We start from the raw sequence: 12,338 nt of genomic DNA, 5'->3' as shown, positions 1-12,338 counted from the left end.
GTTTGTTTTTTGTCTTATGTTTCTATAGGCTATAACTGTGTTCAGCTGATGGCTATTATGGAACATGCATACTATGCCAGTTTTGGTTACCAGGTCACAAGCTTCTTTGCAGCATCAAGGTAGGTATAAGTACTTCAGCATCTCTTTTGTACTTTACCTTACTCCCCACCTGTTGAAATCTGTGCCTGCGTTTATTTGCAAGTAGTAGTTTAATGGAAAGTACAGGCTTAAGTATTTGCTTATAGCTTCCTCTTAAGTCTGAAATCAATTTGGCAGTGATCACCTGTTCTGTGAATCACTTTGTATATCATACAAACCAAAGCTATAACTTTAGCTGTCACGGTATATTCCAGCTAATCCAGCTTCAGCTGCATGCACAAATGTATTTTATAATTAAAAAAAATAAAAAAATGTCGGTTTTAATCAATAATTACTACTTCAGAGGGTGAAAAAAAAAAACACTATATATGATTGGAAACTAGGTGATGAACTGGTGACATTTGTGTTTTTACTGTTAGTAATGGTAAGTATTTTTGGCTTAAGTTCAGATTGCACCCCTTACAACACATTGCTTTTTCATGCTGATAGCCGTTACGGAACTCCAGATGATCTGAAGGAAATGATTGATGTTGCTCACTCAATGGGTATCACTGTTCTGCTGGATGTCGTGCACAGCCATGCATCAAAAAACTCCGAAGATGGTCTCAACAAATTTGATGGTACAGATTCTTGTTTCTTCCATTCCGGTCCTAAAGGAACTCATCAGCTCTGGGACAGCAGGCTCTTCGATTATTCAAAGTAAGTATGCAATGTCATTTCAAGTGTTTAAATGATAATTACCTCTTACAAGTTACATTAAAGCTGCACTACTTGCCAAATCGGAAAAAAAAGTCATTTGGATTGCTTAACAGTTACAATATGCTGAGTTAAATTCACCTATTTTGATAAATATTTAAAAACTAAGATAAAATGCATTCAATTTTTGTTGTTAATCTGTTATCTATGACTATATGTGAACAACATTTTGCAGGTATATATTTTTAATATGCAAACAATTATATGTAGTAATTTTATATATTTTAAATATATTCAATTATTTGTTAATATATAGAGAAATGACTACCTGTCTATAAGTATATACTGAATAATTCTGCATATATATACTATATATTTAATTATAAATGCATATTTAAGTAGAATATATATGTATAAAATATAAGAATAAGAAAAACTGAATAAAACTTGTAATCTCTGTAAATCTATTGTCAAACTGTTGGACTGTTGAAATGCATTAAAGGTTTTGGCCCAGGCCAAGTAGCTCTATTCCAAAACTTTACAGAGATGGATCAACAGTTAATACAGAGCAGAGGTCATTTTCAGTAGAGTAGGCAGATTGCTTGCAGACATCTTGGTTTGGAGTCTAAAGAAATTACATGTAGAGTCTGTTCTGAGCAGTATGTCTCAGGTCTAGAGACCTAGTCCAGGCACACTTAATTTGCTAGTATAAATGTACTGTGTGCCAACACATTAATGCTAGGTGACTATTAGCATCTAGTTTGTGTACCATTGAGGTACTGGGTGGGAACTTGTATGCTGAATATTTAGTTGTTTTACATAGTGATAGGTGGAGGTAGGGGGGATGACAAGTAGCTAGCTTTTGTCTCCATTTTTTTTTCAACTTCTTCCCTGAACCACCTTGATTTTAGCCTTTACTTGGCTTTGATTCTTCCCCTAAACATCCCGCAATAAGTTTGATGCAATCCCACAATCTCCTTAAAACACTTCTCAATACATTTTATATAGTTCAACAGACCTCTTATTCCATAATAAATTTGCTTTCTTTGCATCCTCTTGAGATGCATGATAATTTGGTTTTCTTATTTTATCAATCACAAAATTGTGGTTTAACCTCTTCAAGGTTATGCTTGAGTAGTTCCTTCAGTGGCTCATCAGTCAGCAATTTAAGAGTTCTGCTCTATTGTTAATCTGTTTCTTATTAGGGTATGTGTGCTTGCAAGTTCAATTTACAGTTGTGTTTTTTTTTCGTGTTTTCTCTTCCTTGCTTTCCTTGAATTGCCATTAACTAGATATTGTTATGTTGCAGATGTCCTTAAACCTTGGATCAGAATTCTGTAGGTTCTGGTAGTTGCCAAAAAAAAAAAAAAAAAAAACACTCTTTTTATATTGTACTCATAGGCTATGCTCTTGGCTGACAGTTTCATAACTAATGGGGACTGTAAGTGTTTAAGAAGGTCACTCTTGCAGAAGTAATGTTACATAGCATAGGTCAACTTTTTAATGGAAGCTCTTGCACAGTAACTCACAATTTCAATTAAACTGAGTGACCAGTGTAATATGTGACTTATGCACTGTACTACTTAATAGGATGAGCTGTTATTAATTTCCTTTTTTATTTAGGATAATTTTACAATGAATTCAGACGGCCTTCTTGAATTGTGCTTTTAATTATTGCAATATATGCATTGTAGTTTGTCCAAACATAACCGTTTCCTTTTTGGGTTGCTTCCTATTAATCTTTGAATCCATGTGCAAGTAAACTCCATTTTGGATAACCCTAAAGCTTTATTATAATACAATAATACTTCACATTTTATTACATTTTGTACTTATGGATAAACAAACAAGTGTGTGGTGATACAAACTTATCCAGTGAGGAAATTAATTGAATGCAGTTACGGACCTTTTTTGTATTCCAAGCAGAGGCTGTTTGTTCTTATTGGTGAAGCAAGTGGTGATGTTATTGAGTGTTTGGGAAGATATGTAAATGAACAAAGTAGGAAACAGTTTTTAGGTAGAACTAGGCAATATTAAGCATCTATTCAGAGCAAAAGAACTTCCTACACAGGTATGTTTAGTTAATGATACATATATTTGTTGAGGAGGAGCACTGCTGCATAATTACTCCTTATATTATGTGATTGGAGAAGACATCAGACTGCAAGAGCCATAAGGGAGACAGAATAGATGAGAAACCAGTAGACTAGAGCTTCTGAGTGTATTTCCTATTGAAGATCTTGTATGTCATTCTTTCTCTATCCCCTGTCCTCTAGTGAAATGCATCAAATTCAGTTTTCCTGTTTTAAACTTTTAGGGAAGTCCCTTCTTCACCTTTAAGCATAGGATGCTGTGTAGTAAACTGGTTTTAGTCTTAAAGGTTTTCTTTAGTCCTTTTATCTGAAACACTGGAGGTGTAACAATTGTTTCTTCGTGCTCAGAGATTCCAGAAAAATGTTAAATGAGCAGCTGTCAGCAGAAAGAGGGGAGTAGGTAGACTCAGGTTTTTTTCAACACTAGCTTTTATTAGAAATAATATATCCAGTAGGACTAGGGAAGTGGTTGTCCCCCTGTACTTGTCTCTGGTGAGGCTGTACCTCGAATAATGTGTTCAGTTTGGGCCCCTCACTAAAAGAAGTACATTGAGGTGCTGGAGTGTGTCAAAAGAAGGGCAGCTAAGATGGTGAAAGGTCTAGAGAACAAATCTTATGAGGAACAGCTGAGGGAACTGGGGTTGTTTAGCCTGGAGAAATGGAGGTTCAGAGACCTTATTGCTCTCTACAGCTACCTCTAAGGAGGTTGTAGCTGGGTGGGGGTTGGTCTCTTCTTTCAAGCAACATGATAGGACAAGATGAAAAGGCCTCGAGTTGTGCCAGGGGAGGTTTGGGTTGGATATTAGGAAGAATTTCTTTACTGGAAGGGTTGTGAGGCATTGGAACACGTTGCCCAGGGAAGTAATTAAGTCACCATCCCTGAAGGTATTCAAAAGATGCATGGATGTGGTTCTTAAGTATGTGGCTTAGTGGTAGACTTGTCAGTGCTAGGTTAATAGTTGGACTTGATGATCTTAGAGGTCTTTTCCAGCCTATATGGTTCTAAATGATTCTAAAATAAATAACACCAAACACAGTCTATTGAATAGTATACAGAATAGTATCACTTTTCTTCTGTAGTGGGGAAAACCTGTTAAATCTACAGGTCCTTAGACATCAAATGCAAAGAATGCTCAGTTTACACTGGAGTTGAGAGAAACTAATTATCTGCCATGAAGAAAATTAAGAAACAATGGCTTTATCAGTTTAGTCTGTTAATATTTTCTTTGAATGCCCAGACTTAAAGAACACTGTTTTACATACTTTGCATGATTATTCTATTGTCTAGGAACATGAACGTGAATGCTTACCATAACAGAAGGTGGCAAAGATCTATATCCATGCAAAAAAAAAAAAAAAAGGCAAAACAAGCAACAACAACAAAGCTATTAAAAGTAAAACTATTCAACCTAGATGTTGCATCTCTAGCACCACAGTGTAATATAAGAAGATAAAAGTATGTCATGTTTTTTATTGCAATCTTTGTGACAACATGTAATGAGAAGCAGAATGTATTTTTAATCCATGTTTATATAAGTGTTGCATAAACAGTGAACTTTGGTAAATTGTAAATAACTTAAAAATTATCCTTTTCAAGGTGGTATGATGTGAAAATAAAACCTCAATTTCAGTGAAAAGAGAACTTGGAAGTAAAATAACTGGATTGGTAAAATAATATTTTCTGCTTAACTTTTCTTGAAAACAAGTATTGTTGATTTTTTCTTTAAAAAAAAAATCCAAAATAAACCTCCACTTTCATAATTTTGATATTTTTTCCCCAGTTTTTCTAGTATCTGGAGCTGGGCAGTTTTTTCCTCAGTCATGTTAATTTTGTGAATCTATCTTTCCATTCCCTCTTGTTCTTCCACTCTTGTATCCCTTAAACCAAAGCAAACCAAAACCCAAACTCACAAACTGTGAGTGGGGATTGGGGTTTCTTTTAAGTTTCTGTTTTGAAAAATATTATTGCTTTTTATATCCTTTGTCCTGATTCATATTAAAATGTGATTTTCCTCTCCCTGAATTCAGGAAAGGATAATGCTGTAAGGTAAGAGACTCTACAAGCTCTGGACCTGTAGTTTACTTGGCACAGTGTAGTTCATTCTGTGGTAAATTAAGTACCTTGTTTCTTCTATGATCCTGTTTGATACAGCTCACTCAAAACGCATATTAAGTAAGGATTCTGCTTTTAATTAACATAACACAAGCTAAGTGTTTCACTTCTTCCCTACTCAAATCATATTTGAACATTATCCAGCTGCCAAGTTCATTAGAAGTGTCACTATAGACCCTGTAGACCAGGTGGGATCACAACCAGAGTAGCTGATTGTGTTTTGATTTAAATTCATTCATCAATTCATCTGCACATAGCAAATGTGTCTAAAATACAAAACAGGTAAAACAATTTAAAAAGAATTAAGAACAAGATATTACCTAGCAAAGATGTTTGCCATTTGCTTTCATTCTCCTTGTAAAAGATGCTGCCCTTCCTTGGCTTGTTAAGATCTGAGAGAATTATTTTCATTTTTTTTAGACTGTTTTCTTCTCTCATTAGGTTTTGTTAGCTTCTACTCTTTCTTAAGCTAATTCTAAGGGACAGTAAGTATCCAGATAAATGCTCATCTTACACAGATATCTAGGAAAATGATAAAACTTGGTAAAAATAGTGTGATGCTCTAATTTTTTTTTCTTATTAATTCTGTGACATCTGAATATTTAGCCAAAATTTTAAGTTGTTGTTCAATCTAGGGGAAGAAGTTGGCACAAAAGTTGGAGTTTAGATTTAATCCTGTTCTTAATTAGTAAGTGCTGCTTCCTTGAACATAGCAATTTAATCAGCAAGTTACAAGGTTCTGGGGCCAGCAGACATCCCAAGAATCTCTCGTAAGGCTTTTTTTGAGGTTCTGTTTTTAAGAGCAAATTTTTGGATGAAATTTTATGTACTTGTGCTTCAGTTCTTCTTTGCAGGCACCAAATCATAGCTAGTGGGGAATGCTTTGGCCTGTCCACCTACAACTTCTGTCTAGCTTGTATTTGTTGGCAATACTACTCCAGTTTGGGAATAAAGGCTTGTAATGTTGTAGAGGAACTGAAATTTGCTTAACTAAGCCATGTAATGCAAGAAATCTCATTTTCTTCAATTTTATATAGTAGGTATCAAGTGATGTTCAAATGTGCTTTGAAATGCTATAGGTAGGGTTCAGAGTATATAGTCTGTGTCCCACAAGTCACAGCAATTTATATCATGGCAGCAGATGACATTCTGGTCGCCTGCTGGCGAACCAGTTGTCTTCTCCAGCTCAGTCGTCTGAGCTGTTCACAGAGCAGCTCCTGAATTCTGCAGACTATAGTTCAAGTTGTTCAGGTTGTTGGTTTTTAGGTGTTTTTTTTTGTTGTTTTTTTTTTCCTTCCCCCACAGTTTCTCTTAAAGTGGGTTATATACTACTGTAGTTCAGAAACAGCTTTTAAACGGCTGTCAGTGCAGCAGAAGTTGAATAGCTGCCTGGAGAGTGATTCAGCTGCCCAAGTACACATTTAGCTCTGTTTTAGAGTGCATGTCCTCTAGCTGCATCTCCAGAATGGTGTGGGTCACCTGGAGGATCTGTGTCCTGTGTTCCAGCCTCATGCAGGTATATTGGATGCTCCCTTGCATCACGCTTCTGCTTGGATGCTGAGACAGTGGATCTTTCTGCCATCTCGTGCTTAAATCTAGTATAGCTCTGCACAGTATTTCACGGGAAAAGATGTCCACTGGTCTCAGTAGTAATTTACTGCACTTGAGGATCTTAAAGGCATGTTGACCTTCTAACGTTTTCCACAACCTCTGTTAAGGTCAGTATTTAATTTTTGCTTAGACAGCTGTTCTTTACCTAAGACCATTTTACTTTGTTCTTGCTCCCAACTGCCCCAATCTTTAGTCACCAGAGTTGTTGTTATTAGGTGGAATGACTTGGCAAATGTTCCTTCAGATATTAATGTTTGGTTAGTAATAATTTTCTTAACTTAAATGTTCAGAGAAATCTTCCAGGCATAAGTAGACGACAATTCAGTGTTGAGCTCTTCTACATATCAGATTTCTGTGGGAGTTAAAATATGTTGACTTATGTGGGAGCATCACTATGGCTTGCAAGAGTTGATTTCCTGGAAGAACGCTAATGCTTTAAGGGATATTACTGTATTAAAGATTATGGTTCCTTGCCTAATGCACTTGAGGAAACTTGGCACATCAGAATGAGTTAAGGAACGCAGATAATCTGGTGTTCTTACTGTCCATCTCAGGGTCACTATTCATGTGTGTCTTAACAAGTGAAAAGAGGTTATGCTCAACTGCAACCTACTACTGTGTCCTTTTTGTGTGTTAACTATAGGGTTTAAAGATTACTAGTACACTCCTAGCTTCCGTAAGATACCTGAGGAGTCTTTTTGGGTTATCCTCTCCAGACTCCCTGCTTTTTTGCTTTTACAGTTCCGTGCCTTTCACTGTTTTTCCTCTTTGGACCCTTGAGCTAATAACAATCTTTATTTCAATTATCCTTTGTCTGTAACTGTGTTTCTTACCTTGAATAGCTCTATTCTAAAGACACTTTTACTACTTTCTGTCAACTAAGATGTTTGCTTAGAAGCTTAATCCATACTGGTTGTGGGACACAAGTGATCCCATGCTCGTTGGGAGGGGAGAAGGAAAGATGTAGGGGAAAATTAGAAGAGATTTGATGTATCATATACAAAAGAGTGGATTCTCCAAAGTGTATGTGTAGCCAATGAATGATTCTCTTCCTCAACTTTTGAGGATGTAGTCAGATATAGCTGGATTTATGCAGTAGCAATGACATCCAGTGGCAGGTCATGTTTATCACAAATGTGTATTCCTTGGGGACATATTTTGATCATAATTCCAACTAGATTAAAATTAATACAGAAACAGTTGTCAATGAGCCAGATTCTTAATCATTTAATGATTGATTTTTTTTTTTTTTTGTACACTGATTCTAAGGTAATTACCATAGGAACAGAAATGTAAGTTGTTTCATGATGTAAAAACCTTCAGCTATGTTGACTTTAATTTGTTTTCTACTACTCTACCTTCACTAAGTACAGGAAAGTCGTGTATTTACAGATCCCAATAGTATACATTAGCATTGGAATTGGATTTGGCTGGCAAAAGAAAAACTGCCTGCATGTGTCCTTAGCACTCTATTTCTGATAGACTGAACTTTATGAAGGTGACTATAAAGGCACCAAAGTACTTTACAAAAACTTCTATACCTTTAACGTGCTTGTGAAAATCATTTATGTTACCTTGTTTTCCACTCCTTTTAGTTATAATTGTAGATGTCAGCAAGAAGGCACTTTAAATTACATAATTGGAGTTGTAGCATTCATTAATAGATTGCCTTCCTTGAAGGAAATGAGTAGTGGGAACATCAACAAAAGTAATAAAATACTAGAAATATTATTAAATATTAGAAGTGCAATTGTTTCACTGTACTGTACTGATACGACAGAGTAGGAGAGTTTAAATACAGAGATGCTCTGCAACTTAGAAAATAATGTGTGAATGTGTAAATTTCTTTAAAGTATCCAGTTTCCCAAAATAACATGCAATGCAGCAACCATAGCTCTACATGAAGTCTCTGTAATGCAGCTGCACAAGAAGAGTTATATATCAGTATATTGATTTATTACCATAAAGCAAAGACTGAAAAATTGCAGCCAATGGTTCTAAACTGTCAGATGGTCTATCTTAAAATATTCAGGTCACCACTGGTAGCCAGTTGAATTCATTCTTATCTTGAATAGCACAATTACTCTTACCTGAATTTAATTATGGTATTTCAGTAATATCATCATCTAGTCTAAAATTAGATCAATTCAAGACATTGTAGAGAATCATTCCTCATCAGTCTAAATGTCATAATGATCTTGCTTTTAGTAATCCGCACTGAAATTGACAGCTTTCACAGCATTCTTATGTTATTGCTGCAGCATGTTATTGAGCAGTTCAATAGGTGCACTGTAACTGTTGTGAATAGGAGCTTTTGCTGGGTGGTGAAAAGGTGATGTTTATATAGATTTGAGATTAGAGAGTATATAAGGAAAATGCCACAAATGAAGAGGGGTCCAAATAGGGATGCATGCAAAGAAGTTACACATTAAAGGAAGATAAGGCATGCTACCTCTCATGGCAGGGAAGGAGAGTAGGATCATTAAGGCAATTGCCATTTTTTTCTGACCTCAATGTATGTATTGTGTAATATACAGATAATTGAAATCCAGTTTTTGAAAGCTCATGGAAGAGAGACAAAACGGATAATAATGGAATAAAATGATTAAGAACCATATCTAGAAAGTAGAAAACAATCAACTGGCAGTTTTATATGTAAGGTAAACCTTTTCCAAAAATCAATTGTGTATTTATGGCCATGTTGTGGTTTAACCCGGTTGGCAGCTAAACACCACACAGCTGTTCACTCACACTTCCCCCTCCCTCTCTGGGATGGGGGAGAGAAATAGGAAAACGAAGCCTGTGAGTTCACATAAAGACAGTTTATTAAGACATAAAAATAATAATAGCAATAATGATGATAATAGTACTACTACTAATAATGTGTACAAAACAAACAATGCAATTGCTCACCACCCACTGACCAATGCCCAGCCTAACCCCAAGCAGTCCGGCCCCCCTCCCCTGGCTAGCCACCCCTATATATTGTTTAGCATGACGTCAGATGGTATGGAATACCCCTTTGGCTAGTTTGGGTCACCTGTCCTGGGTCTGTCCCCTTCCAGCTCTTGCTGCACCCCCAGCCTGCCCATTGGCAGGACAGAGCAAGAAGCTGAGACATCCTTGGCTTAGTATAAGCACTGCTCTGCAACAATTAAAACATTGATGTGTTATCAGCACTCTTCTCATCCTAAGCCAAAAAATAGCATTCTACCAGCTACTAGGAAGAAAATTAATTCTGTTCAAACTGAAACCAGGACATCTATCCACCCCTTATTCCATACCATTTATGTCATGCTCTGGTAACATTTTTTCCCATACATTCTAATTAATCGCTACTTTCATCTAGGGTATATAGTAATCATGGTAGTGATGACATACAGTATTATATAATAATTAACATGATACAATTCAACTCATGGGCTATTCTCACCCAGTATTAAATCCCCTTGAGGTACACACCGGACCTCTCCGTTCTTTTGCATCACCCACCAAGTGCATCCAGGTCCCTGAGCAAAAGCAACTTCATGAATAGGTTTGCCTTTTCCTGAGGCAGGAGTAGCCCAGACTGTTTTACCCAGCATATTTCTTACATGCACTACAGGAACTTTATCCCCATCTACAGTATGTAACAGGTTTAATTGGGCAGGTCCAGCTCGGTTGGCAGATCCCCCAGTATTGACTAACCAGGTGGCCTTTGCCAAATGCGTATGCCAATTTTTAATGTCCCAGCGCCCATTGCTTTCAATGTAGTCTTTAACAGTCCGTTGTATCGTTCAACTTTCCCAGAGGCTGGTGCATGATAGGGGATGTGATACACCCACTCAATACCATGTTCTTTGGCCCAAGTGTCTATAAGGTTGTTTCGGAAATGAGTTCCATTGTCTGACTCTATTCTTTCTGGGGTACCATGTCGCCATAGGACTTGCTTTTCAAGGCCCAGGGTAGTGTTCCGGGCGGTGGCATGAGGCACAGGATATGTTTCCAGCCATCCGGTGGTTGCTTCCACCATTGTAAGTACGTGGCGCTTGCCATTGCGAGTTTGAGGGAGTGTGATGTAATCAATCTGCCAGGCCTCTCCATATTTATATTTCAGCCATCGTCCTCCATACCAAAGAGGCTTTGACCGTTTGGCTTGCTTGATTGCAGCACATGTTTCACAGTCATGAATAACCTGTGCTATGGCATCCATGGTCAGGTCCACCCCTTGATCACGAGCCCATCTGTATGCCCATCTCTACCTTGATGGCCTGAGGTGTCATGGGCCCATCGGGCTATAAATAATTCACCTTTATGCTGCCAATCCAGGTCCACCTGAGCTACTTCAATCTTAGCAGCCTGATCCACCTGCTGGTTGTTCTGATGTTCTTCAGTAGCCCGATTCTTGGGCACATGAGCATCTACGTGACGTACTTTCACAGCCAGGTTCTCTACCCGAGCAGCAATATCTTGCCACAATGCAGCAGCCCAGATGGGTTTGCCCCTACGCTGCCAGTTGTTTTGCTTCCATTGCTGTAACCATCCCCACAGGGCATTTGCTACCATCCATGAATCGGTGTAGAGATAGAGAACTGGCCATTTTTCTCGTTCAGCAATGTCTAAAGCCAGCTGAATGGCCTTCACTTCTGCAAACTGACTCGATTCACCTTCTCCCTCAGCAGCTTCTGCAACTCGTCGTGTAGGACTCCATACAGCAGCCTTCCATCTTCGATGCTTCCCCACAATACGACAGGACCCATCAGTGAACAGGGCATATTTCTTTTCATTTTCTGGTAACTGGTTGTACAGTGGGGCTTCTTCAGCACGACCCACCTCCTCCTCTGATGATATCCCAAAGTATTTACCTTCTGGCCAGTCCATAATCACTTCCAATATTCCTGGGCGACTGGGGTTTCCTATTCGAGCCCGCTGAGTAATTAGTGCAATCCACTTGCTCCATGTAGCATCAGTTGCATGATGCGTAGAAGAGACCCTTCCCTTGAACATCCAGCCTAGTACCGGCAATCGGGGTGCTAGGAGGAGCTGCGCTTCAGTACCGACCACCTCTGAAGCAGATCGAACTCCTTCATATGCTGCCAGTATCTCCTTTTCAGTTGGAGTGTAGCGGGCCTCAGACCCTCTGTATCCCCAACTCCAAAAGCCCAGGGGTCTACCTTGAGTTTCCCCAGGTTCTTTCTGCCAGAGGCTCCAGGTGGGGCCGTTCTCCCCAGCTGCAGTGTAGAGCACATTCTTTACATCTGATCCTGTTCGAACTGGCCCAAGGGCTACTGCATGAACTATTTCCTGCTTGATTTGTTCAAAGGCTTGTCGTTGCTCAGGGCCCCATTCAAACTCATTCTTCTTACGGGTTACTTGGTAGAGCGGGCTTACAATCAGACTGTAATTTGGGATGTGCATTCTCCAAAACCCCACAACACCTAGGAAAGTTTGTGTTTGTTTTTTGCTAGTTGGCGGAGACATAGCTGTTATCTTGTTGATCACATCCATTGGGATTTGATGACGTCCATCTTGCCATTTTATTCCTAAAAACTGGATCTCTCATGCAGGTCCCTTGATTTTATTTTGTTTTATGGCAAGACCGGCCTTCAGAAGGATTTGGACTATTTTCTTCCCTTTCTCGAAAACTTCCTCTGCTGTGTCACCCCACACAATAATGTCATCGATGTACTGCAGGTGTTCAGGAGCTTTCCCCTGCTCCAGCGCAGACTGGATCAGCCCATGGCAAA

At 38.4% G+C, this 12,338-nt stretch overlaps 1 protein-coding gene across 3 annotated transcripts in view; it reads left to right on the top strand.

Annotated features, from left to right (window-relative positions):
- Window positions 1-12,338, top strand: part of GBE1 (1,4-alpha-glucan branching enzyme 1) — a 176,927-nt gene that overhangs the window by 73,576 nt on the left and 91,013 nt on the right. For all 3 annotated transcript variants that reach the window (XM_084284215.1, XM_084284214.1, XM_084284213.1), the window contains exons 6-7: window positions 29-119; window positions 589-798. In XM_084284215.1, coding sequence (XP_084140341.1) covers window positions 29-119; window positions 589-798 — 301 coding nt within the window. The remainder of the gene's footprint in view (window positions 1-28; window positions 120-588; window positions 799-12,338) is intronic.

This window comes from Netta rufina, assembly GCF_964035555.1.
Source record: "Netta rufina genome assembly, chromosome: 1".
NCBI classification, from domain to species: Eukaryota; Metazoa; Chordata; class Aves; order Anseriformes; family Anatidae; genus Netta; species Netta rufina.
The sequence above is the reverse complement of the archived record's forward strand: the minus strand, read 5'-3'. Positions and strand labels throughout refer to the sequence as shown.